At 52.9% G+C, this 27,587-nt stretch overlaps 1 protein-coding gene across 1 annotated transcript; it reads left to right on the plus strand.

The window, feature by feature from the left end:
- Window positions 1-5,225: 5,225 nt before the first annotated feature.
- SDC4 (syndecan 4) lies at window positions 5,226-23,514 on the plus strand. Its single transcript, XM_077167958.1, has 5 exons — window positions 5,226-5,331; window positions 16,355-16,493; window positions 17,547-17,593; window positions 18,406-18,604; window positions 21,586-23,514. Exons 1-5 carry the CDS (start codon window positions 5,260-5,262, stop codon window positions 21,735-21,737), a joined length of 609 nt encoding a protein of 202 aa, XP_077024073.1. The 5' UTR covers window positions 5,226-5,259; the 3' UTR covers window positions 21,738-23,514.
- The last annotated feature ends 4,073 nt before the right edge of the window (window positions 23,515-27,587 follow it).

The following is a 27,587-nucleotide window of genomic DNA, read 5'->3' on the forward strand; positions in this document are numbered from 1 at the left end:
AGGGCCTCACTCTCTGGGTCAACTAGTACTGCAAGGAGTCTGGCCTGAAGGCTCTCACTCCACTCCAGGAGATAACAAAAGCCATTAACCAAACCAATCGGACTGGCGTCTCCCAGATTTAGACTAGAACATAAAGCCAGTAAATCAATAAAAGAGAGAGACACACACATCCAGGAAGAAGCTGAGACAGCGTCAAACAAAGACCATGCAGGCCTCAAGAGATAGAGGTAAGTCTGCCAGCCCCTGGCTCTGTCTTTAACCTTTCTGAGCACCCCCTCCCCCACCCCCAATCTCTGAACAACCCCTTAAGGAGTCCTAAGTGAGACCTGGTTCCTTGCAATCGCAAGAGCTGTTCTAAAACAGAGAAGATGCCTGCAGTGCCTGCCCACAGGCTGGCATTTACGAGGCCCGTAGCCACTGGCAGCTATTATACTTTTCCCCACTAATCAAGGAGCTGCTCTGAGAGCAAAGACAACGTCTTCGTCACCAGGATTTATCAAAAGTTCTGTCACGTAGAAGGTGTTCATCAAATGCTTATTGGGTAAAGGACCAAAAAAGCAAATTGCTAAGTCTGAGCCTCTAAGGAAAAACATCCAAACGGCCTTCCTCTATTTATCCATACAGCAAATATTTACTAAATATCTACTTGAGCCAGACCTTGGGCCGAATGCCAGGCATATTCATCCATGAACAAGACTGTGCCCCAGCCCTGGTGGAGCTTACATCTGGGAGGAGAAACAGACGATAAGCAATAAATAAATAGATGATGTCAGGCAAGGAAAGCGTTATACGAAAATTAAAGCAAAGCAAGAGGAAAGAGTGATTGGAGTGGGTGGGACTATTTTTAGCAGTCTTTAACATAGCTCTGGTGGAAGCTGACTCACCCCTTGGGCTAGGGTTTGCCTATCTTGCAATAGGGGTGCGGAGAGGTTCTTGCAGAGCCGAGTGTGTTGTCAGCCCCTACAGTTATGTAAGGCAGCGGCTAGGTGTTCCCAGGGCCTCTGGAAACTCTGGGCCATCCTTTCCTGGAACTGGAGAGAGATTTGCATAGAGCAAGGAAGAACAGAGAGTTAATGCCATCCTGGAAGAGAAAGCCCCACATCCCAATCCATCAGCCGTTCTGAGCATAGTGGCATTGGACCCGGCATGTACCGTGTGTGAGGAGCTGCCGGGGATGGGAATAATTCAAGATTCTTATAGAGGACACCTGTGGGATGATAATAATGGCTAACATTTACGTGCCAGGTGGGTGCAACAGTCTTCCGATATAAGAACTGTAAAGACCTTCCTCACCCCCCAAGTTAAAACTGAGGAAACTGAGGCTCTGAGAGACTAAAGTGCCTTGCCCCCAGTCACACGGCCAGGACAACAGCCCTAATCTCTGTGATCTTGGAGTCTGTGGTTTTAATCTCCATGTCTAACATAAAGAAGAAGGGGATGCTATCCAAAGAAAGGCAGATGGAGCACTGGGAGCCCCTCGAAAGGAAGAGATGAGAGCTAGAAGAAGAGAGTGAGAGATTCAGGAAGGCTTCCAGGAGGAGGAGGCATTTGAGCTGGATGGGACTGGTTATAGCACCACAGGCTTGACATCCGGATGTTTCAGGTGTGCACCTAGCCTTGGTCAGCTCTGGCCGAGGAAGGCCGAGAGTGGGGAGAGGGGCAGCTTCACCCTTCATTGTAGGCTGGGCTTCAGGTTTCTTTTTGAGCTTTGGGGTGGCACTGCCTGTTGACTCTGTGAATCACTTCCCTTTGCTTGAAAGGAAGCTAGAGGGAGGATATAAAGTGTTTGGCCCATGACATCCCCCAGACTTACTCCATCTCAGGGGAAGAGAGTACTGAAGAGGTGGGAGAGCCAACACAGGTGAGTGTACACTGTGTGCCCACCACGTCACCTCATTTTATTCTCCTAATTACCCCAAGATGTAGGCATTTGCCACTATGTACAGAGGAGGACAGCAGTTGCAAAATTTCCTGCACTTAAGCGCTGGGACCAGGACTTGAACCAAGAACTCCTGACCTTAAAACTTGTATTTTTTTGTTTTCTTTCTTTTTTTTTTTTACATTTCAACCCTATGCAGAGAATTGGGGACCCCAGTTCAGGTCTACAAACCTTTGACTACTACTACTACAATTTGCTTTCTGGGAGCCAAAGATGAACCCATTAAAACTCAAAGAGTCTTGGAGATCTCGTCCAATTACTTATAACCATTTTGTGGTCGGTCAGGACTTCTTTGAGGATCTAAAGAGAGAATCCAAAGTTTTCCTGCCCCAGAAAAATATACATAGAGTCACATTTCTTACAGAGGAACCCTCTGTCGTGCATAAAATTTCATGTGGTTCATAGACCCTGCTCCTACCCACCCTGGCCACCTCCAACCCCTCAGTGCCCAGCCCAAGGCTGGTTCAAAGCCCAGGTTCAAAGCCCACAAATCCACACATAACCACATTGAAGCTGTTATATCCCTTCAGAAAGATCCTTAGAACTTGGAAAGGAAGAAATTAAATCCCTAAATTCCAGGGGGTTGGGATCAGTTTAGAGAAGAGCTTCCACAAACTGTTCGAAACCAGCAGTCTTCAATCTTTTTTGCCAGTGTGCTCGCTAAAGGATTATTAAAACACGATGTACTCTCTTGAACCCTTTTAGGTGACATCTAACATTCTTCATCAAAAGTTTAAATAGTTGCAGAGGCTGTAATTTCCTGCATATTGGAAGCGCATGCACTTAAAAATAAAACAGTTACATCATTCTTTTAAATGGATCCAGTTGAATTAAACACCCTAGGAATTTGATACCCACAACCATCCATTTAAAAAATACATGAACAGGCTCTTCTTTTACAGCCAGAAATTTTACTTCTTTCTTTTCTCTTTTTTCAATTTTGCATGTTGTGCTTCACCACAAAATATTATCATAATGTATCATATCTTTATGCCTTAAAGACTTAACAATGATCCTTTTATATTTATCTGCATATATATATACACATATATAATGATTATTTTAGTTTCTATGGCCGTACGACTGGTATTACAATTTTCTATCATTACAATTATCGTTATAATCCATCCAGTCAATCAAAATAGCGTAATTATACTACAATTTTTAAACAGGCTGTACAAAAAAAGGTTAAACAACTTATCAAGTTATCACTGACATGAAATAAATTACACATAAAAGTGTACAATTTGATAATTTTGACATTGGAGTCTATACACCTGTGAAAGCAGTCCTACAATCTTTGATATATTTTTGAACAGAAAATGTAGAATTTTGTTGGAAGTACCTGCTTTAATGAAGTGGACAGGGTAATTTTTCTTCCCCAATGAGTTCACCTAACCCCTGATGAATACTGTTTTTGCTAGAATGAGATAAGTTTTAGCAATAATTTTATCCCTGTTTTTCATTTTTGTAGCTGTCAGCAGTGGCATGCTAATGGCAGTTTCTACTGGCTCATGATAGTCAGTTTTTAGATGAGTTTTGTGAGCCAATTGTTAAACATGACTACTACTAAAAATTACATTATATCAACTTACAATTAAATAAATTATATTAAAAGCAAAGAAAATAAATATTCAAAACACTGCACTTCTTAGTTATTTCACATTTTACTGTAATCAGTTCCTCTTGAATTTATCTACACCTCTCGTATCTGTGTGGTAGAAATACTGCCCATTTCTTCCCAATTCCACGTTCAGTGACATCACCTTGGGAGCTTGAAATCAGTTATGGTGGGATTAGTTACACCAAGGAAGCTGGCAAAAAGCTACAGGAGAGCCCTCCCCACCCACCTGCCCTGGGACAGTTGAAGCCTACCACTGGCTGTCAGTGTACAAATCTGCCCAAGGTGACCCATCATCAAAAGTGCTCTCTAATGATCTAGGCACTGACAACTACATTGGATCTTTCCCCCATTCTCTGGAATGCAAAGCTGGCACATCATCTGACTTGCAAAAGGATTTGTTATCCTGATATGACATTTATTCATTTTCTCCATTTCTGTTTTCTTTCTTTTTTTCTTTCTGAATCCTAGGGATGTGTACTGAGAATAGCTGAAAATACCACATACCTTTAAATCTGTGGTGAAACTAAGATCAGCGGTTGAATCTTGCTTTGTCAAGTCTCTGTGCCTAAGGAGACTTCATTCTCCGATGGTAATCAGGGGTTGGAAGAGGGAAACTCACTCCCACCTCTACACTCTGCAAAGTATGTGATTTCAGGATATGCTGAGGCCAGGACACCTTGGCTCCAAAGCAGCTTCACTCAACCAGTTAGGGACAGGCCAGGCTAGGAAGCTTTGGTGCTTTGTTTATCAGAGGATGTTGCCCCCTCATTTCAACCTATATGCGGAGCCCCAAAGGATTTTACCCCACCCCTACCCCCAATTGCAGCATAGGGAGATGAAGGATTGGGTAAGAAGGACACACCTCTTTCTTCTGGAGACAACGCAGAAGCCAACTAGCCCACCAGTTCTCGGAAAGATAAAACTTTTTAATAAACTCAAAGTCTAGAAATTGAATCCCTTAAAACAGGAGTCAGCCACCAGAAAGCCAAGTCCCTCCTGTCACCTGTTCTGGTACCACCCACAGTTAAGAATTTGTGTGTGTTTTACGTTTTTAGACGGTAAAATCAAAAGAATATTTTGCGATATGTGAAAATTATATGAAATTCGGAGTCAGTGCCCATAAAAACTGTTCCATTGGAACACAGCCTCCCTCATTTAAGTATTGTCTCTGTCCTTCTGAGCTACAATGGGAGAGTTTGGGCAGTTTCGACAGAGCCCCTATGCCCACAAAAGCCCAAATAAACGGCGGGCCCTTTAGAGAAAAAGTGTGCCGCCCCTGCCTTAAAACCTCCCGCGTTCACGTCCCACTTGGAGGGGGGCGCGCCCGGTTTAAAGAGCGCTGCTCCCCACGGAAGACGCTGGGCCTCAGTTTCCCCCACTCTAAAATGGAGCTGGACGCAGCGATCTCCGGGGCCCTGCCGGGCAGCGACTGAAATGAGTGAAGGGCGCAGGGGCCGCGAGCCGGCGGCCAGGCACGAGGGGCTGGGTGGGAGCCGGCCGGGGCGCGCGCGGCGGGCCTCTCGGGGTTTCCAGCTCCGCGGGCGGGGGCAGCGCCCCGAGGCCCGGCTTTCGCCGGGGAATTCCGGGCGGGGGGCGGGCCGGGCCGGGGCGGGGCCGGCCACCGCCTATAAGAGGCGCCGCGCGCCCTCCCGGGCCACTCGCCACCGCCCGCGCGCCCCATCCGGACTGTCCTAGGATGGCCCCCGCCCGCCAGCTCGCGCTCCTGCTGCTGCTCCTCGTGGGCGTCCCTGTCGCCGCCGCCGAGTCGGTAGGTGCGGGGAGATCCCCGGGGGACCGGGGCGGGGGGCCACGGAGCGGCGCCGCGGCGCCTCCTTTGTTCCTGGGAGCCCGGGAGGGGGGCTGCTCGGAGCGCTGCGCTCCCCGCCGAGGCCCGGGAAACTTTGTTGGAAACTTTGCTCCGGGGTCCCAGGGAGGATCCGGGGCTCGGCGTGCGCCCCGGATCTGCTGCCCCTCCCGCCGCACCCCCGGCCGCAGTCCCGCCGCGGGCTCCAGGCTCGGACGTGACGAAGCCGGTGTCAGCTCCCCCACCCACGCTGCGGTGCCCTGAATCAGCCCCGTCGCCGTCTGCGGGCTCCCAGAGCGGGCACCTCCAGAATCAGATGGCCTGAGAATGAGGGGGGCGTCGCGTGTCCTAGGAAGGCAGTTGGGGTGGGGGGGACTCTGCGGGGCCCTGCTTCCCACCCGCGGCGTGGAGGACCGAGCTCTGCCTCAGCCCCCGCCCCGGCCCAGCATTTGACTTGTGATTTAGACCAAGCCCTATCCCGTCTGGGTCTCAGTTTCCCCACCTGTAAAAAAGATATTGGGGATGGGGGCGGAGGTGACTAGTCCCTCCCAGCAACTAGTTGAAACTCGAATCCTCCCAGGTGGGATGGGAGGAGTGGCTTTAGGCTCAGCACTTGCCCGGCGGTATCCAGTCTCTGCATTTTTTGCAAGGAGAGTGTTTTCTTTTTGCTGAACACAGATGGGGAAATTAAAATGTCAACTTTGTGTAGCGTCAAGGGGGCTGGGGGAGAGAAGCCCTTCCTTCTCACCACCCACTGGAGCTGATGGCATTCAAAGACCTGGCCCCGGCAGGAGCCCCCCGTGTCCTCTGGGGAGCACGGAGGTGACCTCATTTGGGAAGCTGAGGGTGCAGGAATTTCTGGGAGACATGACCTGCCTGCCAAGAGCCTGGGCTTTGTGCCCCCTTCGTGCCCTTTAGCCCCAGCTTTTGGGGGAGCAAGTCCCTGGAGTTTAGTCATTAATGTTAATTCCTCTAAAAGCCCTGGGGCTCCTACACCCCAGAGTTTACTTAGAGAAAAGTGAGTTCTGCTCGTCAGACTCCTGTTGAGGAATGAGCCATACACTGGGCCTGTTCTAGGGGCTTTAAATCTGTCACCTTGCTTAATTCCCACAACAACCTTACCGATTACCGTTCCTAAACTGAACGTGATCCTAGGGCACAAGAGGTTAAGTAACTCACCCAAGGTCACACAGCTAGAGAGGGGCAGAGTCAGATTCAAACATAAGCAGCCAGGCTTCCCAAGTCTCACCTCCTAACTGCTAGCCTCTCTCCTGCTGTGCGTGTGGCTGCCGTTATCTCCCTCCCCCGCGGGACCTCCAGGCTGGTTTAGAATCTGCTGAGATTTGGGCCTGGAAGGTCACAAGGAATTCCAAGGTGGAAGGAAGCACAGACCCTGAGCCGGGAGACTTCCCTAAGCCCAGGGCAATCCTGCTGAAAGGCTGGTAGCTGAGCCGGCACTAGAACAAAATCCTCTATCCCCCTGCTGCGGCGCCCTCACCCAGTGCCGAGGGGGCCGTGAGGTTCCAGCAGACAGCCCAGACAGCGTGAGAAAAGAGGAAAGGACCCAAGCAGGTGACTGAGTTCACCGCATGGGCAGTCACATGCCAGCTTCAGCTCAGGACCTGGTTCTGGGTGAGGAGCAGACAGCTGTGCCCTGGGGGCAGTCAGAGGGGTGTGGTTCTGGGGGCTCGGGGCTTTATCAGTCCCACCTTTGGTGATAAGCCACGGGCAAAGTCAGCCCTGGCCAGCTGCTTCCCTGGAAATGTTCTCTCTCCCTCTTCCTGACCTCAGCACCGCCCCCCCCCCCCCACTACTGTCACAGACCTCTACCTCTAATTGGTTCACTGGGCTTCCCTTTCAGTCCCCTTCCCCCTTCCTGCCTGGGTTGTGGCCTAGTTACAGCTGGCATCCACGATCGAAATGATCTAGTTTGCCCTTTGCATTTTGCAGGCCCAGGGAGCAGGGCTTTCCTACTCGCAGTTGCAACTGAGTGAGTGCTTCTGTGTGGCAGGGGTGCTGCATTCATCCTCCCCCAAACTCGAGCTTGTGGGGACTGTATTAAAACTCACTTTACAGATGGGGGGAAACAAGAGGTAAAACGGCACCTTGGGGAAGCAGGGAGCATCTTTGCCATCTGATCACCGTCCAAAAGGGTTGTTGGGGCACCTCCCCAATTTTTAGATGTCATCCACAGGCCTGCCCTCTCCTTGGGTGGTGTCCCTTCATCTCCACTTTGGTGCCACAGGTTTTGGGAAGGGAGCCCAGGCTCCCGGCCCAGCTGCACTCCTGCCTTGTGGGGAGTTGCCACCCTAAACCAGTTCTTCCTGTCCAGCTGGGAGCATTCCCCTACTCTGCCTTCCTGCCACTCCCTCACTGGCCAATTAAAGGCAGCCTTGTTTGGGGAGCTGGGTGCCCCCACCCCCACCCAAAGTGCTGCCCAGGGCACAGCCCACCGATTTGGCACCAGGCCCAGGCAGTTCCGGAGAAGTGTCTCCTGCCCACTGGGTGTACTTAAAGCTTAAAGATGTTTCTGGTCTGCTTGAGAGCTCTCTCCTTGACTGCACAAAATTGGAGTGGGAGCGGAAGACCAGGGGAGATCTAGAATCCTTGAGTGGCCCATGAGAGCTCTTGGAACCTCTGAGAGCGGGGAGAGTTAACAACCCCCTGGGGAATATTTGGATTGCTCTTTGGAGGGCTCTCCGAGATGGGAGAATGGGAGAAGGTCTCGTTCCTTCTCTCATCTGTAAAATGGATGGCCTCCAGAGACCTTTCCTGCTCTGATAGTCTATTAATAATTAATAATTAAGAACTTACTATGCACATGAGACTATGGAAACAGTGAAGAAATCTAAAGCATTCCCTCCCTTGCAGAAATCTAAGGTTGATGATGAAATTCATATACCACCCCCCCCACACACGCGCTGGGTGCCCCTCCCACTCACTCACTCAGGGCAGGAACTCTGCTCTGTTTTTTAGTGAAATACCTGTCCTGTAATTAGGACTCAGGATATGTTTGTAAGAATGGGAAATCCATGCATGTAACTTCATCCTAAAGGTGCATTGGGGTTATTTATTACTAGTGGGCGTGTCTCCCAATGATGCTGTAAGGTGGGTATTATCTCCATTTCATAGAAAACTGCTGCACGAGGAATGTAGCCCCTTGCCCAAGGTCAGAACCAGGTCATACTGATAGAGCAAGGTGTGTCTGGTTTGAGCATCCTCAGGGAATATTCCAGATGAGGAAATTTGCTGGGGTGGAAGGTCGATGCCCTGGATACTACTTCTGAATTGCTGAGTGACCTTGAGCAATCATGCTGTGTCTCTGGGTCTCAATGTCCCCAACTCTGAAATGCCCTCTAAGGGTACTTCCTGCTCTGAGAGCTCATTGATGGGAGGAGAGCTTTCTTGGCCTCCTTGGTAAAGACTCTAAACAAGTCCCAGTCTCAGAAGAGAAGGGGGCAGGGGCATTCAGCTCCTGCCATCCCGAGCTCCTAGAAACAGAGGGCTTTTCCAAGGACGTGGAGTACAGAGCTGGGCCTGAATGAGGAGTTGGGAACCCAGCCCCAGCTCCCTCTTGGGAGGGGTTGGACTGGACAGGGGTGGGAGAAGGAGGGAGGGGTGTGATTTCCAAATGGATGCTTGGAATTGGGGAGAGAGGCTGGACAGAGCTCTGTGAGTCACTGGAGGAGAAATGGGTGACTCAGGCACCCGTTTCCTTTCGACCCCTTGGTCAGTAGGCTGGCTTTGTGGTAGGGGAGTTGGAATAGGCTTCTCTTGTGAGCTAGTGTCAGCGTCTCGGTGTCCAGAGGCATTGAGGGAACATTTGTAGCAGGCCCCATACCCCGCACGGCCCTGAGCCTGGCTGGGTATGGAACTTTGACAATGGAGAGTTCAGTCAGTCCTCAAAATTGGGCTTCATCCCTCCATAGAGCAAGTGGCACTTGCTTTGCTTTTCTTTTTAAGCAAAACTGAGGCTGCAGCTGGTCTGAGTTCTTAGGACAAAGTCAGAAAAGGCCTGACTTGAGTCGACCCCAGGATTCTCTGATATTCTGATGTGACCCCCACCCCACCCGCCTCCTGGGGCTGGCACACATGCTGGCTCATTATTCGAGCTGCCTGACTCTGGACATGGTACTCGAGCTCTTGGGGTCTCACCTTCCTTGTCTATAAGGTCATAAACCCCCTGTAGTGAGGCTTAAAGGGGTAACAGGGCTGCACAAAAGGACACCCGGTACCGTGCTTGGTGGGAAGGAGATGTCCCTTGGTGGCAGTGCCCCTGCCCAGACCGCCGTGATGCCAGGTGGTCCCACACCTTTGAAGGTCCCACCCCCAGGGCACCCGGGAAACTTTCTCCCCTCCCGCCTTGTGAGTCCGGAAGGCAGGAGTATAGGGTGGGGCCCTTGGTGCCCAGATCTCCTATTTGTTGATCTTAGAAGTGGGTTGTTGGCTAATTATCTGATGGGTTTGTATTTAAACAAGAACCAGTTCCCTAAAGCCCCACCCCTCACCTGGATCACCAGGAAACCCTTGCTGACCAGCTGCAGCTTGGAGAAGAGGGGCCCAGACAGCTGCACAGGGCACAGGGATACCCAGGACATAGCCTGGGACTCGGGGGTCACCGCTGTGAGCTTGGGGACAGCATTCAGTAGGAGTTGGGGCAGTTTGCAGTGTTAAAGAGGTAGAATGAATTACACATACCACCCGGGGCTTCGGGGAAGGGGGCTGATGGTGGACAGAAAAGGCAGGGTGTTCTGAAAAGCCAGTTTTCCTTTGTCACGGGTGCCTTAGCTTGGGGGGAGGAGAGGGAGGTGAATGTCAACAGTTGGGGCCTGATTTAACCCTAAGTGCACAAGAAGCCTGGCTTCTTTGTTGAGCTGGTTTGTGATTAACTCTCTGGTGACCTTTGGTTGCGTTCCCGCACCTTACCTAGCCTTTCCTTGTCTGCTGGAAACTGGGTAACTGGAAAGCCTTTACCCGGCTTCTCCCCCTCCCCCGGCCCTCAGCCCGGCCTGCTCGGCTGCCCCAGTTTTCTCTGGCACAGAGTGGAAGAGGCTGCTAGTCAGGTGACACCTGGGGTAATGGAAAGGGGAGGCAGGGAGCAGCTGGTATGTGTGGAAACAGTGACTCGGGGGCCCCAGTGGGTCGGTGGCAGGGCCTGTGAGGACCGGTTGTCCCACCCCCCTGCAGGCGTGGGGGCAGGGCAGCGAGTGGCTGGAGCCGTCACTCAGCGTGAGGACATTCCTGGCACCGGGCAGGCCCAGCCGGGAGACGTCTGTGGGACAGACAGACTGGGCCTGGAGCAGAGGCTTCCCAGGTGGTGGAGGGGTGCTGGGGTGGGGCAGGAAGCCAGCAGCCAGGGCTGATCTAATCGGCCGAGTCAGGGCCGCGGCGCAGGCTATCCACTCCGCTCTTGAGAACACAGGAGGCTTGTTTGCGACTTGAGAGCCTCCCCGGCCACAGATCCAGCAGGGATTTCGGATCCGCTGCCTAGATTACGAGCCCCAGCTTCAATGCACCTCTGTCTCTGCGGCCCCCAGGGAGCCGGCCCCCTCCCAGCTGTCTCCATCGGTAATCAGAGCACTTACCAATGCCCTGCTTGGCTCACAGGCCTCCAGACAGAGGGAGGCTTGTCTTTTCAGAACCATCTTTTACAGGTGGGGAAACTGAGGACCAGAGAGGGACTGTCCCAAGGTCACATGGGGAGTTAGTGACACGGGTCCTGGATTACTCCTCGCAGGGGAATGTTCAGAGGCTCCAGAAGCCCCCACCCCACATTCCCAGCTGGCACCCCAGGATCCTGGAGCCCTTGCTCTGGGAATGGGCTGCCCTGGGGGATGGTGAAAGGCTGGTTTCTGGCAGTGCCAGGCCTGGCTCTCTCTGGAGTAATTGTGTTCAAAGTAACCTGACCTCGAAGGGGCAGAACTGGCCATTTGAACCCCCAGACCTGGCTTAACTCTTCAGGTACCAGAGCACCAGGCCATGGAATGATGTGCGGCTCCCTTTCGTTTTCTAGATTTTTCTTTTGTTCCCAAGGCAGACCAGGAAGTATGCTGGGGATACAGGTCCCTAAGCAGACTTCAGGTTTCTGTAGTCACTGCTGTTGGCTCCTTCTGTAAAACTACAAATGACCTTTCCCCTACCTCTAACTGCTTAAGAAAGGTGCTCAAAGCTGTGTGACCTTGGACAGCTCTCTGCCCATCTCTGAGTCTGTCTCTCTTGCACGGTCTGTAAATAATAGCCCATTAATACTATCTGTTCCTGTGGGGTTGGCAGGACACCTGCCCTCTACCGCCTAGCTTCTTTCCAGCAGTGGAACTGCTTCCGCCACTTTTCCCATGTCTCCCGCCCTTTGAGCATTACTCCCTCAGCAAGGAAGCAGAGGCAAGGCAGGTGAATGGTAATAGCCACGACCCACTGAGCACCTGCTATGTGCCAGGCGGCTCGTGCACGCACTCAGGCATTTCATTTAATCCTCACGACCCTGCCAGATGCTACCAGCACTGGTTACAGAAGAGGAAACTGAGGCTTCAAGGCAAGAATTACACTGCCAGGCTCATATAGTTAGCAGGACTGCAACTTGTGTGTAGAAGTGGTTTTACATGTACCCCCTAAAGTGGAAGCTTCATACCCCCCAAAGTGGGGAGCCCTGATGGAGGCCCCAGGTTTTGCTTATTCTAGAGGGAGTCTGACGCTTTAGTAGAGGGATGGTTGAGGCCGATGGCCTCTGCTGGGACCTCCTCGGATCACGCTAGTGGGTTCAGCAGCTGGAACCCAGGGGCTCACTGTCTCCCCTTGCCACCCAACTTTGTCTTAACCAGTTACCGTTTGGGTCACGCCTCCTGAAAGAAGCCAGTGTCAAGTGTGTCCCTGGGGGAAGAGCCAGGTGGGGGGCGGGGGGGAGGAGGCTCTCCTGCCCTCTCCTTTCTATCCTCCCACCAGTTCACAGTTAACCAAGCCCTGACCCTGAACTCCTCCCCACCGAGCCACCGCCAAGTTTCTGTTCCTTTGTTTAAGCAATACTCCCTTTCACCTTTGTTTACTCCTGGGCCCCGGGAAGGGGTGCCCTGGAGCCCTGGTGAGGGAAGGTGGGTGCTGTGGACTGTGGGGCGAGGGTGGAGAGGTGAAGAGGATTAGGGTGGAGAGGTAAAGAGCAGGCGGCAGTGAGAAGCCCCCTTGTGGTTATGGGGTATGGACTTGAGAAAGATCTAGGTTTGATCGAATCCCAGATCTGCTGCTTTCTAGCTCTGTGACCTTGGATAAGGGACTCAACTCAGCCTCAACTTTCTCATCTGCAAAATGGGGAGAGCACCTGACCGGGGTTGTGCTGTTTAGAGAAGGGACCCCGTATGGCACCTGGCATGTAGTGGGGGCTCCTGACAGTCACCCCAGCCCCCATGCTTTGCCTGGGATGACCAAAGATGTTGGACTTACAGGGTGGATGACGTCTTCCTAGCCCCATACCCACATCTGAGGACCAGCCGGGTGGGTAGACCTGGAGCGAGGGCTGCTGCCTTTGGATTTGCTAAGGCTCTTGAGGAGGAGGGACAATGACTCTGGCCTGGAAACAGGGAGAACTAGGTTCTAAGTCCAGCTCTGCCGCCAGCTGCCTGGGTGACCTTGGCAAAGTCCCTCCCATCTTCTGTTCTGTTTGCCGGGTCATAAAATGAGAGGGTTGGTCTCTGTGGCCTCAGATGTACCTTCTGCTGGCAGCTGTTAGTGCCTGTGGAACAAAACAACACCAACCCTCTCTTCTTTTCCCTAACTAGTCTGAGGAAGCATCCAGAATCTCTTTAACCCCCAGGCACCAATCTCACGGGTCCACCAGGCACGGGGCCAGCGGGGTCAGAGCCCCCAGCCCTTGCCTTATTCAGTGGGTGATTTCTGTCGCGTGTCTGTGAAAGGAGCAAAGATGCATGGAGACCTGAGGGCCCGGAGAGGGTACCTGAGCGTGCTCACACATGCACACACGTGTGAACACACGTGCCCGGGCAGGAATGGGGTGAGCTGAGGAGAGCAGACCACGTCTTCAGCCAAGAGCAGGGCGGGGTCCCTCTCTGGTCAGCATTGAGCCTGACTGCTGGGTGGCCTTTCTCTTCAAAGTCGCCCCACGCTGAATGGGCCTTGTCTGAAAAGAAGGCGGGAGGAGGGAGGGCCGTTGCTTACCCCTACAGAAAAAAAAAAAGAGGGAGCTTGCTCACAATCCCATAGAGCTTGGCCCTGTCTTGCTGGCCTGGTCTTAAAGGGCCCCCACGCTCTTGGGAGGTCCCCTCGGCACGACCTCGGGGAAAATTTCATCTCCTTGTCTGCTCCCATCAGCTCCATCTCGGAAAGCTCCTTCCAAGCCCCGTGACTTGCGGTAGGAGGGAAAGCTTCTAGGTTCGCCTAGTGCCGCCTTTGAAGATCCTGTCCAATCAGAGCCCGGGAACAGGTGTCTGAGGGGGTTCTGACCCCGATGTGGCCTTATCCTCTCCGGTGAACCCTCCATAAGAACACAGGGCAGGAATGACGAGGCTGCTGCCCTGCGAGAAGAGCCTGGCTTCAGCCCACTGGCTGCAAGTTCTCCACGGCCCCTTTCCTCTCTCCATTTGTCTGATGTAAAACAGGGTAATGATCATCAGCCAATCCACATGCTAATCCCATGGGTGTTTCAGAACTGGTTAGCACTTTCACGCATGGAAAGAAGGCGGGATGGGTCAACAGGAGGGCCGGGGAGGGTCTCTCTACCTGAGAGGCGCCCAGGGCTGGAGTCCCTGGCCCCTGCCTTGAGGACTTTGAATCCTGACCGCTCCCAGCCTGGTGTCCAGGCCTGACCAAAGTCCCTTCTTTCCCTCCCTGGACACCCCCACTTAGCAGGGCTCCCTCCTGGCTGCAGCTGTGTGTACACAGTACGCTCATGCACGCATTGGTGTGCATGCAGTTAAAAGCATGGGTTAAGAGCACCTTAGCTCCAGGTCCGTTCTCCCTGTGCGATCTCGGACAAGTGACTTTTACCTCTCTGAACCCCCTTTTCCACTTCTGCAACGGGGTGGAGTCTTTCAAGAGGACCCATTCTGCTAAGCGTTCAGCCAGGGTCTAGCATTTGCTGAGCCGCCGCTGAGGTCCCCTCTGGGCCCTGCGGGGATTTGCAGCAGATGATGCGGGTGGGAGCCCGGGACCCCGCCCTCGGCACAAGCAGATCGTGCCAGCGGGAGCCTTCCCTCTGTGCTGCAGGCAGGGCCGTGTGCGGGGGCTGGAATTCCTCCGCCAGCAGCTCCCCGGCTCCTGATTCCCGAGTCGTGAAGTCATTCCCAATCAGGCTTAACCCGGCTGGCTCCCCTCCCCCACGCGTGCCGAGCGGTCAGCAGAGATTCCCCCGCCCCAGGGGAAGGGGCCTGCCCGCTGCCTGCCTCCAGGCCTGACCCTGCTCCCTGCGGGACTCGAGGATCGCCCTTGTGCGGGTGGAAACGGGCCCGTGATAGGTTGCGCTGGTCGCCGGGGGGGGGGGGGGGGGGGGGGGGGGTGGCGAGGACAGGAGGGGGCTTCCTGGTTCTCTCCAGCGATGGCGATGCCTAACCTTGTCTTGAGAACAGGTATTCCTTCTCAGACTGCTCTCCCCTTCCCCGTTTCCCTGACCGAGGCAGCTGGGTGGGGGCAGCCTGGGGCAGTCAGAGACCCAGGTTCCTTCCTAGTTAGGATGGAGAAGTCCCTGCCAGGTGTCTGAAATTGTGGGAGTCCGGAGGGCAGGTCCAGCTGTTCTCGGGTCTCTCCAGCTGTGCCCCACCATCCGCAGCTGAGTCCCGCACTCATGGGGTCTGAGGGAGAAGAAGAGAATGTCTTGGGACATTCAATGTATTGAATTGACCACAAACCCCAGCTCTTCCGGTAACAGTAGGGACATCAAAATTGAAGTGATGGACCTTGCCAGGGGCTGCAGATCTGTGGGCAGAAGGAAGCTGGAGCGCAGGAGCCAGAGGCAGGGCGGAGGGCACTTTGAAGTTCTCCTACTCTCTGAGTATTGGAGGAGCTTTGTCCTCTACTCCTCTGAGCTAGAGGATGGGAGTGGAGTCACTAATGCATGCTCGTGCCTTTGCCTCCTGAACCTTTGATACTTTACACCTAAAAGCCTCTCCTTGAGGACGAACTGGAGATCCTGCCACAACCAGCTGGGTCTCCGTGGCGTAGGGGGCTGAGCGACCATTGGCGGCTGCAGTAGCAGGTGGCCCATGAGGGCAGGGACTGTGCTCCTTTGTGCCCTGCACAGTGAGTCCTGGAATGGATCCGTGTGAGGCGGTGTGTAAACGTCTGAGTGCCGGGGTGAGATTAGGCACGGCCTGAGTCACCAGGCCTGGGCCCCGCCCTGGCCTCGGGTTGTCCTGGGGCCTCGTGAGCTGGCCCTGTGTGTCCCAGCCCAGTCTGACTCAGCTGGGAAAGCTGTCCCCAGCTGGACCAGACCAGAGGCAGCACCCGTCTCCGTGCCGGGGTGGATGCTCTGCAGCCATCATAGAACCCTCGAGTGTTGGCCCTTGCTTGAACTGGCCCGTGAGGAGGGGAGACTGCTGGCTCTGGGGCCAGGTAGCCCTGTGTCTGATCCTCACTCTAGTTGCTGGTTGTGTCACCCCCCCCAAAAAAACAATTTAATGTGCCGAATGCCGAGTTCCTCCTCAATTGTAAAATAGGGTTCGCGGCATGTCCTAGCCTGGAACTGAGTGGGTGCCCAGGATCGATATTTTTATTACAGCAGAACAGGAAGGAGACTTGTTTAAGATCACACAGAGCAAGGTAGGGGCCAAGTGGGCCCAGCCTCTCCTCCCACCACCCCAGCCTGTCTTCCTGAATATCTAATTCACCACTTCAGGGCTGTTGGCTGATGTGTTTCTTTTTTATTTTTATTTTTTTGGCATGGGCAGGCACGGGGAATCGAACCTGGGTCTCCGGCATGGCAGGTGAGAACTCTGCCTGCTGAGCCACTGTCGCACCGCCCTGATGTGTTTCCTTTTTTAACCCCTAGATCCGGGAGACAGAAGTCATCGACCCCCAGGAGCTCCTAGAGGGCCGCTACTTCTCCGGAGCCCTGCCGGATGACGAGGATGTGGGGGGCCCCGGGCCGGAGCCCGAGGACTTTGAGCTGTCCGGCTCCGGAGATCTGGGTGCGGTGGGCGTGCCAGGCAACTGCGGGTTGGAGGGGGGGGCCTCACTTCCCAGGGGGGTGGCCAGGCCTGGAGACTCGAGGTGGGGATTTTCCTGCAGTGCCCGTCCTTCCCCTCAAGGTGGGGAGCAGAAGGTGCTGGGCTAACCTTTTCTATCCCTGAGGCCTTCCCAGGGCAGCCTGTTTGTAGCTTCGGGTTTTCTGAGCCCGAGCCTGGACCTGTCCCCCTGGCTGCTCCCTTTGGCCGGAGGCACGGTGTGGGGCAGGGGGGTGACAGTCTAGGCTGGGAGTGGGGAACAAGGCTCCAGAAGAGTGTTTTTCTTCCTTTGGGAAGGAAAATGACCAGCTCAGAAGCCAGGGGGTGTGTGTGGACAGGGTGTGGGTGGGGAGCCAGGAACAGGGCCCTGCTGCAGTGGCCGGGGTGGGGAGTGGATGGAGGGATGGAGGGTTCTTGGGGCCAGTCCAAGGGCAGGTGCCTTTTGTGGTCCTCTTGTGACCACCTGGCCCTGGCTGTGGGCCAGAGAAGGCTACTGAGAAATTAGCGTTACATAGTACTGGGCTCGAGCCTTTGCTCTGGGTAACCTCTGTGCCTCAGTTTCCCAATCTGTAAAATGGGAATAATGAGACCTCTTTGGGGTTAATGCTCTCGGCACTTACCAAGCACTTCAAAAGCGTTTTAATATGAGGATTGTAATTGAGAGCCTGGCTTCTCTTTAACCAACCCTTAGGGATCTTGTTAAAATGCAGATTCTGGTTCTGTAGGCCCTGAAACTGCATTTCTGACCAGCTCCTCCAGCTAAGGCTGTTGGTCCACACTTCAGAGCGAGGGTTTGGAGTTGACAAAACATCAGCCCAGCCACAGCTCACACATCCCTGCGAAAGAGCCAGGGAGGCGGGTCTTAGAAGTCCCATTTTACAGATGGGGCCACCGAGGCTGGTTCGGGGCTGAAATGGTCACTCTGGACGCTGGGCAGTTGGGGGCTGTTTAATAAGTTCAGGGCCATTTACCCGGGGAAACCGGCCTGGCATTCACTCAGCTTTTCTGACTCTGCAGATGACTCGGAGGATCCTGATACCTTCCCCAGAGTAACCCAGCCCTTGGTAAGTGGCCACCGCCCCTGCCTGTTCCCTCTTGCTCCTCTATAGCACCCCTGATGGGAGGGGCAGAAACTACAGCCCCCTGGGCAGAGTAAGTGGGGGAGCCGACCCCAGTCTGCAAAAAGGCTTTTATCTGCGACCCGGGCACAGCTATGGGTCCCAGAGAATCCATCCTCCCCACAGGATAAAGCGCCATGTTTACTGGGCATGTCTCCATTTCCGCATTTCTGTGCATATATAGATAACTTCCAGCTTCACATCTGCTTATTATACAGTTCTTTGTACTGCTTTTTTCACTTAATGTGGCCATGAGTATTTCCCGACATTAGTAAATGTTCTTCCTATTCCTTTTCATTGACTACACATCACACTTCACCTGATTCCCCTTATTTATGGAAAAATTGTATATTGTTTATAATTTTTTGGTGTCCTAAAGTTATAACACTGCAGTAAGCACCTTTTACACGGATATATAGTATTTCTGATTAGCGCCTTAGGGCAAAGTCTCAGAAGCAGAACTGCTGCCTTAGAGGGCAAGCAGCTTTTAAGGTTTTCCAAATTGCCCACCAGAGTGGTTACTCGAAACCAGCTGCCAGCCTGCAGTGGGGCGGCCGCCTGCTGCCCTGGACCCTTGCTCACAGAATGCGTTCATTTCCTTATTTGGGGCAGATTATCCCGGGAAGGGATTAAAGAGTCAGCAGCAGTAATCTGGGGGAGATTGCTGTCGAGTTTCTGCTCCGGGACTCGGCCCGGGAGATGGCAGAAGCACAGCCTCCCCCTGACCGAAGGCCCCTTCTCCCCGTTTCTCCACCCAGGAACCCCTGGATAACCACATCCCTGAGGGAGCAGGGCCTGGGGGCCGGGTTCCCCCCGAATCCAAGGAACTGGAAGAGAACGAGGTCATCCCCAAGAGGGTGTCGCCCTTTGAAGGGGGCGAGGATGAGTCCAACAAGGTGGCCATGTCCAGCACGGGCCAGGGCGGCAGCCTATTCGAGAGGATGGAGGTCCTGGCAGGTAAGCTCACCTGCTCCTCGGCGAAGCCTGCAGAGATGGGAAAAGCTATCTTGGAGAGGGAAGAGGGCTCTGGGAAGGGGATGTGCCAGCCGGCAGGGGCGCCTCCAGCCCGTAAGGCATCCTGTTGCGCCTTCTCAGCTACTCTGAGCGTGGAGGGCTGCATTTCAGCCCCACTCTGGCTGCCCTGGGGCACTGACCAGTGCCCACCAGGGCTTGCTCTGGCCCTGTGCTGCCCCGTGGGTGAAGGGGTTGGGAATTGCAGATCAGAGGCTTCTAAACAATAGGAAGGGAGTCATTCACTTGCCTCAGAGCCTTTATTTTTCAAAGCACTTTCACAATCTGGGTTTGGCATCAAGGGAGTTAATCATTAAAAGTTAACTTTCCTTGCAAGCTAGGGCTAGCATTCTCCCCACCCCACCCCGCCCTGGCTCTGTCAATTGGCCACCTTATATCCTTGACCAATAATCTTTTGAACTTGTTGGGCTCCTGTCTTCTCACCTGTAAAATGGATACAGTCATTTCTTACTGGTTTAGTGGGTATAATGATTCCACAAAAATATAAAATATAAGGCAACCTTGCCAACTGTAAAGGGCCATTCCAGATTGCAACATTATTTGTCACTTAAGCCTCACTGACACTTTGAGGTGGGTGGGGCTCAAAGTGTGTTCGTGCAACAGATTTAGAAATGGAGAGCTAATGAGGCTACGTGTTTGGCCTCAGGCGAGAGAGCGGCAGTGCTGTGGACTTCCAGGCTGCTGTGGGGAAAGCTCTGTCTGCAAGTGGGCTTCAGGAGGGGTTGCATCAAGCCGCCTGTGGGCCCTTTCACTGGGGTGGAGAGCGGCTTCCTCTCTTCTTCCCAGCAGCCTGGGATTTGGTTTGGTCTCCAAAGTTGGGGGTGGCCAGAGAACCACAGCTGATGGCCAGTCTGGATGGCTTGAGTGCCTTGTTCCGTCTTTGGGAACCAGCTGGGCCAGCAGCTCTGAGAAGGCTCCAGAGGCTCAAGCTGAAAGATCCTGGGCTCAACATTAGTGACCCACCTCCACTGAAGGCAGGTGACACCTGCATCTTGCAGATTAGGCTCCCTGGGAGCACGGTTGCAGGTGACTCGGGCTGCTGAGTCCTGGGCTTCGCCTCTCTGAGCCCTTCCCTGAACTCCCTGAAGTTGTGTGGGGTGCACCTGGGGAGGGGTGCTATCAGAGCTAGAGGGGCCCCTTAGAAACCTTCTAGTCCTAACAGGTTTTCACAGCATTTCGTGGAAGTATTCTAGGGGTACTCCTCCCCCATCTTAATTTAACCACAGAGTTTCACTTTTAGCTGGCATATTTGGGATTTGCATGAGGCTTTGTTGCAACAAGAAAGAGTTCTGCTACATCTAAAGAAAAATTTAAAAACCATTGATTTAGTCCAAGCAACTGTTTCTGAGACACGGGGAGATGGAGGTCCAGAAAAAGCAAACCACCTGCTTAGGGTCACATGGCAGGAGACGTAGCAATAGACAGAACAGAAGCTGGGGCGGTTCTTCTATCTTCGGGTCACAACTGAAGATCCCCATGTGAAAATTTTGTGTTGTTGAACTAGCTGAGCTGGGGCTCTCTGTGTTACTAGTTTTTAAACAGCACTCAGGGGTCTTGCTGTACACAATAGGACTCACTTGCTCCTCACTGAGAATCCACGTCAACCCTATCAGGCAGCAATGGTTGGTTATAGATGCTCTCAGAGATAGGGAAACTGAGGCTCAGAGAAGCGAAGTAACTTGTCCAAGGTCACACATCCAAGAGGTGGCAGATCTGGCATTCCTACCCAGGCCCACGTTCATTTCCAAGCCTGTGCTTTATGTAATCTTGAGGAGCTGGGGTCGTGGGAGGGAAGGCTGACACCCAGTATTCCAGGTGCTTTTCCTGGCTACTCCAGGGGGTACTTGGGGAGCACTTTGCTGCTTTTCCATAGAAGTTTAGCTCAGAAGGACCCTTGCCTGGCTCCTCTGTGCCTGCCACTCTGCCCCCATTCTGTACATAGATTTGGAGTGTGTGCAGAGATGGGAAATTAATCTTCTTAGCCTAAGACCGAATTAGAGGACTCAGTCTGCCACAGAAAGGATCTGGCGAGACACCCCTGCCCCCTCAACAAGCAAGAATGAGCCATTCAGGCTGCCTATCTCAGTGGAGAGAACATGGGGGCTGGAAGTGCTAGCCGGCTGCCCTCTCTGAGATTTATAAACCATCCCTGTTGTGCCAGGCCCTATTCAGGATGCTTGGGACACAGGTAATCACAAAGGTTACTCAATGGATGTTAAACATTTCTGTGCACCAGGCCCTGTCCTCAGCACATTCTTTAATGCTCACGACAAACCGAGATGGCTCCGCTTTCCGCTCTGTCATGGGAGAGACAAGGAACGTGGCCAAGACCACATAGTGATTGAGTGGGGAGAAGGGAAGGGAACTTTGGCTTCAGCCACCAAGCTGTACATGGGACGTGAACCACTCTGTGTGGCTGTATACAGCATAGCAGATGGATCCTCGTGTGATCGCGTGTGGAGCGTGCATTCCTGTATACAGACGCCCAGGCCAGTAGAGGGGTGTAAACACACACAGGCGACGCTGGACGGCACCCCCCGAGCTGAGGACAGCAGGCAGATTATGTCTGGGGATTTCCACAGCTGCGATCTTCCTGGCTCAGTGCTAAGCTGTGGCTGGGAGTCCGCCTGGGGTTTGGAAAGAGCCTGAGGTTTTGGCCTCAGGCGGACGCGGGTTGGAACCGCGGTTTTCCCACCGTAGCCCCGCGGTTGTCAGCGCCTTAAACTCTCTGGGCTGGGCATTATTCTCATAAATAAGGATCGAATTAAAATACAGCCTGTCACACATTGGTGGTGCGAGGATGCCCGATTGTAAGGGGACCCGCTGAGAGGGTGGCGGGGGTGTGTGTGTCCCCTGGACCCGTGGAGCCGCCCTAACCCTGCCTCCCCTCTCCCCTCTCCCCGCAGCGCTGGTTGCAGGCGGCATCGTGGGTCTCCTGTTTGTCGTGTTCCTGGTGCTGCTGCTGGTGTACCGCATGAGAAAGAAGGATGAGGGCAGCTACGACCTGGGCAAGAAGCCCATCTACAAGAAAGCGCCCACCCACGAGTTCTACGCGTGAAGCCCCCCCACGGGCACCCCCCCCCCCCGGCCTGGACTTTGCGGGAGTGGAAGGGTGGATGCTAGGGGAGGGGGTGGGCAACCTAATACTGACCTTCCAGTATCTCCAGCTCTGATTCTAGTTTAGTGTCAGGAGAAGAGACCTCGTGTCTTCCGTGGTAACTGCCCGGCTCTTCTTGATTTCTCTGGGCCTCGATGGTCCCAGCAGAAAAATGGGGTGACACGTGGCCTTTCCAAAGGCCACCCTGGGGTTGGATCATTTCTGAATCTTCCAGCCTAGCCTGAATCCCACCCCATGCAGAGCTCGGGGTGGAGGGGTGCTGTGTGACTCCTGCCACCTCCTGCCACAGCCCTCCACCCCCCACCCGGCGGCCTTCCTCCCTCTGCGGGGAGCTGGGAGAGCAACCAGAGCCTTCTGCATACTGAGTCTCGGTGGGGTCGTGTGATCACACCACAGGTGGGAGACCTTGGGCCGTTCTGGGCTCTTTCAAGTGACTTTTGGAAACCGACCTTTTTTATTTTGGTTGAGGGGGGAGAGAAGTAACTGAAAGTACACACCGAAATGGATCTGCTCGATATTTGTAAACCTATTTTTAGTGGGCTGTTTAAAATGAAAACAAGAAGATTCATTCCTTACTGCAGAGACGCCTCCCACTCTCGCAGGCCTCCACGGCACCTGCTGAGTCTGTATTTAATGTTGTTTTGTTTTTGTGTCTCGAAAATGAGAGAAGAGCCGGAGATATGACTTTTATTAATATTTTTTATTATTTATAGCTTCAGACAGGGCCTCTTCCCTCTTCTCTTTAATCCCCGCCCCCCCCCCCCCTTTTTTTATACTTCACACTCCCCTGCTCATGAACTTGGCCCTTTCTGAGGCTCCTTCCTCTAAGAAGTAGCTTTTGCTGAAATATAGTTTTCTAGCAGATCCCAAAATATAATGTTGGGGACGGTGGGATATTTGTGTCTCTTTTCTTGTAATATATTATTATTCTTCCTTGGTTTTAGAACAATAGATAAATATATTTTTTCAGGAAGTAGTGTGATATTTCCCATTTGAAGTTGGCTGGTGATTGAGCGAGTGAATTCTGTGCCGCTGGTGGTTTGGCCTCTCGTCCTCTTGCCCCACTCCTGTACCTTCTTCCGATTGGGCATAGCTGGGTGGTCCTTGGTTTGCCTTCTTCAAGCTGCAGCGTTGCACTGCCTGATGTGTGCATGTGGCTGTTCGAATTTACATCAGTTAAAATGACCTGAAGTTACACCTTCATTCCCAGGCCACACTAGTGGCATTTCAGGTGCTGGGTCGTCACATGTGGTTGACCATGTGACTCTAGAATGTTCTAGAGTGTTCCATCCATGAACAGCGCTGCTCTAGAGGACTCAACTGGCCTCAAGGTCATAGCTCCAGCATTGCTGGAATGACACTTGTCTCCTTGTGTGTGTGTGTGTTTGGGGGCTGATTTAGGCCCCAACTGGAGACAGCTCCCTGGGAGACCTTCCTCCTCGCCGGAGAGGAGAGGCCTGGTGGCTTATTCTGTACAGGCCGTGAGCTCCTGGCCCCACTGGCTGGAGTGGGGGCTCACCTGTCTTGCACCCCGGTGGTCGTCAGCTCCCTTCGCTATCCCTAACTTCGGGTCCCAGCTGGCTGGGTCCTTTTCTGCCCCCCAAAGCCCTTTTTCTCAGGCTGTGTTGAGAGCAAACCGTCTCTTCTGTAGCCACCTCTCACACTTTTCTATTACCAATTTTTTGATAAAAAGATAATAAAAACCTGGTACTTTCTAGATCGCCTGTCTGTGTCATTTACATTTGTAACATGTCATCCTCTGATTTTGTACTCCTTGTATCAAAGTGGAGGAGAGCGTTCCCCCAACCCAACCCCTTTGGGGTAATAGACACGGGACAGATGTGAGGCATATGGGTTTTGTTTCGCCTGCCGCATGTTTAAAGCATAAACGCACATAAATCCCTAATTTTATAACATATTGGTCACCAACTGTAAAACTCAGGATGTTTCCCATAAAAATCCAGATTCTCTTGCTTCTCTTGGAGAGAAGGAAAAAAATCAAGATCTGACAATTCTTGGCCCACGTGGCGGTCCCCGGGAGTTGCGAAGTGGCAGAGGCCCACCGAGATGCGGGCTCACTGCCCGGCACCGTCCATGGCCCACGTGACGCATGTCACCTGCTGGGCCTTCGCAGGTGTTGTACTGGGCAGGCGTCTCTTGTTCGATCCTCATAAAACCTGTGTGCTGGGTAAGATTCTTTACCCACCTGCCCTCCACCTCTCTGTAAAGTTGAAGCTTACTTCCACATCACGGGTTTTTGGCTGGCTTCCCTTGCGACCCAGTGCTTTGCTGGGGTGGCGAGAAGGATGCAAAGAGGAACCGGTAGTGGTCACAGCAAACCCTGCTGGTGCATATCAGGAAATCATTCTCAGTGCTTTGCACATTAGTCCATTTGAATGCCACATCAACTCTACAGAGCAGGTACTGCTGGTATCCCCGTTTCACAGTTGGGAAAACGTCAGCTTAAAGGTTGAATGGGGGCCCAAAGCAATGGAGTTTACAAGTGTTGGAGGTTGTGGTAGTTAGATTCAGTTGTCAACTGGGCCAGGTAAAGGCACCTGTTTCTGTTGCTGTGGACATGAGTCAATGGTACGTGAACCTCCTCTGTTGCTGATTACATCTGCAGTTGGCTAGGAGGCATGCCTGCTGCAATGAATGACGTTTGACTTAATTGGCTGGTGCTTAAATGAGAGAGCACAACGTAGTACAGCCCAAGCAGCTCAGCATACCTCATCTCAGCACTTGCAGCTCAGCCCAGGCCTTTGGAGATGCAGAAAGAAATTACCCCGGGGAAAGTTGTTGGAACCCAGGGGCCTGGAGAGAAGGCCAGCAGAGATCACCCTGTGCCTTCCCACATAAGAAAGAACTTCAGTGTAAAGTTAGCTGCCTTTCCTCTGAAGAACTAACAAAATAAATCCCCTTTCATTAAAAGCCAATCTGTCTCTGGTGTGTTGCATTCCAGCAGCTAGCAAACTAGAACAGAGGTGGAATCTGAATCCCAGCAGCAGTCAGGCTCCAGAGTCTGCCAGAAAGGGTTTATGTTGCCTCGGGCCCCTTCACTGGAGGTTTCTTAGCCCCTTCAGCCTTCAAGAGGTGAGTCTGCTCTCCGTGCCCACTCAAACACCTCCAGACACCCCTGTTGCACTTTATTTTCCTGTGTCTCATGAGTCTCGAGTGGGTCTCTGTTCCTTGTAACTCGCATCTTGCAAAAGAGTGTCACATTTCTTAGACCTGTGCTGTCCCAGGCAGTAGCTGCTAGCCACGTGTGGCTATTTAAATTTAAATCAATTAAAATCAAATAAAAATTCCGGTCTTCAGTCTTACGAACCACATTTCAAGTGTTCAGTGCCCACACGTGCCTAGTGGGAGAGAACATTTCCAGTATTGCTGAAGCTCCTGTGGGACAGGCTGTGTGGGCTGGGATGAGACCAAGGGTTCTGTTTTCACTTTCCACCAGCCCCACCAGCCTACGGGGAAGTAGATCAGCGCCCTGCCCGCAGTAAGGGCTCCGCAAGGGGTACTGCACCATCTTTTGGTTAAGAGGGGCTAGGAGACCCCTGAGTTAGTTATCTGTTGCTGTGTAACATTACCTCCAAATTTAGGGTCTGATAACAACATAAATAATATCCCACGAAGCTTCTCTGGATTAGGAATTTGGGAGCAGCTCAGCTGGGTGGTTCTGAGTCGGGGTCTCATGAGGTTGCAGTGAAGATGTGAGTTGGAGCTGAGGGCATCTGAAAGCTTGGGTGGGGTTGGACGATCCTCTTCTAAGTTTCCCTCAACATGTCTCAAGCTGGTGCTGCTGTTGGCAGGAAGCCTCAGTTCAGGCTATGTGGATCCCCAAAGGGCTGTCGAGTCTCTTCATGATATGGCAGCTGGCTTCTCCCACGGTAAATGAGCCAAGAGAACAAGGTGGAAGCTGCAAAGCTTGGAAGCCATACATCAGCCACTTCCAAAGTACCTACTGGCCACACAGAGGTCCACGAGGGGACAACACGGGGCAGGAATGTCAGGAGGTCAGGCTCACTGCGAGTCACCTTGGGGACTGGTCGTGGACGTGGGTTAATTAACGCTGGACATGGGTTAATTTATTTGGTGAGCTGAGTTGAACTTGGCACACTTGGGATTATTTCTGAGAAGGGGCAGAAATAATGTGAAAAGTTTTTTGTCCAGTGGGTTCTGGACAAAATTGGGCCATTTTTGTCAAGACCCTGCAATCTTCTGAGGCCTCAGAGGTGGTGATTTTTGCATGGGGCGAGTCTGCCTGGGACATGGTCCGGCCCACAGGCCAAATAGATGGCCCCCTACCAGTAAGAGATTTTGAGGAGCAGCAGAGGCAGAATTTTAAGATGGTCTCCAAGATTTTTATCACCCACTGTGCACACCCCACATAATCCCCTTAAGTCTGAGCAGGACCTTATAAATATGATGTCATTCTCCTGATTAGATTCAGCTGATGTTGAAAAAAAGGGCGTTTATCCTGGGAGGACCTGATTTAATCAGGTGAAAGCTGATTAAAAGAGGGCCTGGAACGTTCCTGATAAGAGTGATGCCCTCCGAGTTGGCCTTCAAGAAACAAGCTGCCATGAATTTTACAGCTGCAAGGAAACGGATTTTACCGATGAGCTTGGAAGAGGATCTGGGGTCTCAGATGAAACTGCAGCCCTGGCCGACACCTCGATTATGGCTTCCCAGGTCCGGAACAGAGGGCCCTGTGTCTGCAAACTGATAAATGTGTGTCGTTTTAAGCTGCTGCCTTTGTGATCATTTGTTAGCAAACAAATACAGGGTGGTTCCTTCCCCCTCCAGGAGCTGTCAGCCCTCCATCTGTGACCTGGAAGAGAGGCCAGACATCAGTGCTGGGGGAGCACGACACAAAGGCAGTTGGCGGCCCTTTAAATGGTGCTGTGGACCGGGCTCTTCGGAAAGTGCCTTATTAATTATTTTAATCTTCAGAACACCCTGTGAAACAAGTATGAACAGGATGCCCATTTACGAAAGAGGAGACTGAGGTACAGGGAAGCCGGGTGACTTGCCAAGCTCACCCCGCCGGTACATGCAGCTTTGCTTCCAAAATGATTGTCTGAAAAGCCCTTATTAGCTCATCTAAAGGTGACCCCTCTGAAAGTATAGATGGATAGGGAGTGCGAGCAGAGGAATCCTTAAGTAGTATTGTTATGCTAAGGCAGGGTTTAGAGGCAGGGGAACTGAGGCTCCTAGAGATAATGTCACTTGCCTAAGGGCAAACAGGCGGTTAGTTGACAAAACAGGCCCCCAGGTCCCCAGGCTGGGTGAGCGCTAACCATGGAATTTCAGACACCAGCCAGCGGCAGGGGGTAGGATGTTTGGGAGGAGGCCGGGGCTTGGGGCTTGAGCTTGGTGGGGTGCCCCCCACTTCAACACTCTTTAACCAGGGCCAGCGCATTCCCCAGGGCTTGCCCGCCCTTCGCGTACCCCCGCGGTGGGGGGCAGCCAGCTGTGGCAGTTTGTTTCCCACCTCACCCACGAGCGCCCCGCCAGCCTCCATCCTCTGGGGCCAAGTCTGATGGGGGGACTTTTTACTTTTTTTGTGGTGAGTATGCTCACGGGCCACTGAACTTTGATCTGGTCTGGTTAGCTTTGTTCCCCTTAACCCACCGCCTCTCCCACCACCCTCACAGGCGTGAGAAACAAAAGAGAGAGAGAGAGAGAGAGAGAGAGAGAGAGAGAGAGAGAGAGAGAGAGAGAGAGAATCCCAAAGGTCAACGCCCAGACCTGGAGACTAGCTTATTAAGGGTGGAACTTCAGGCA

This window comes from Tamandua tetradactyla, chromosome 1, assembly GCF_023851605.1.
Source record: "Tamandua tetradactyla isolate mTamTet1 chromosome 1, mTamTet1.pri, whole genome shotgun sequence".
NCBI lineage: Eukaryota > Metazoa > Chordata > Mammalia > Pilosa > Myrmecophagidae > Tamandua > Tamandua tetradactyla.

Coding starts and splice junctions, on each gene's coding strand:
- SDC4 (XM_077167958.1), top strand. CDS start 5,260: ATGGCCCCCGCCCGCCAGCTCGCGCTCCTGCTGCTGCTCCTCGTGGGC. Junction 17,594..18,405: donor CCAGAGTAACCCAGCCCTTG/GTAAGTGGCCAC, acceptor TTCTCCACCCAG/GAACCCCTGGATAACCACAT. Junction 18,605..21,585: donor GAGGATGGAGGTCCTGGCAG/GTAAGCTCACCT, acceptor CTCTCCCCGCAG/CGCTGGTTGCAGGCGGCATC.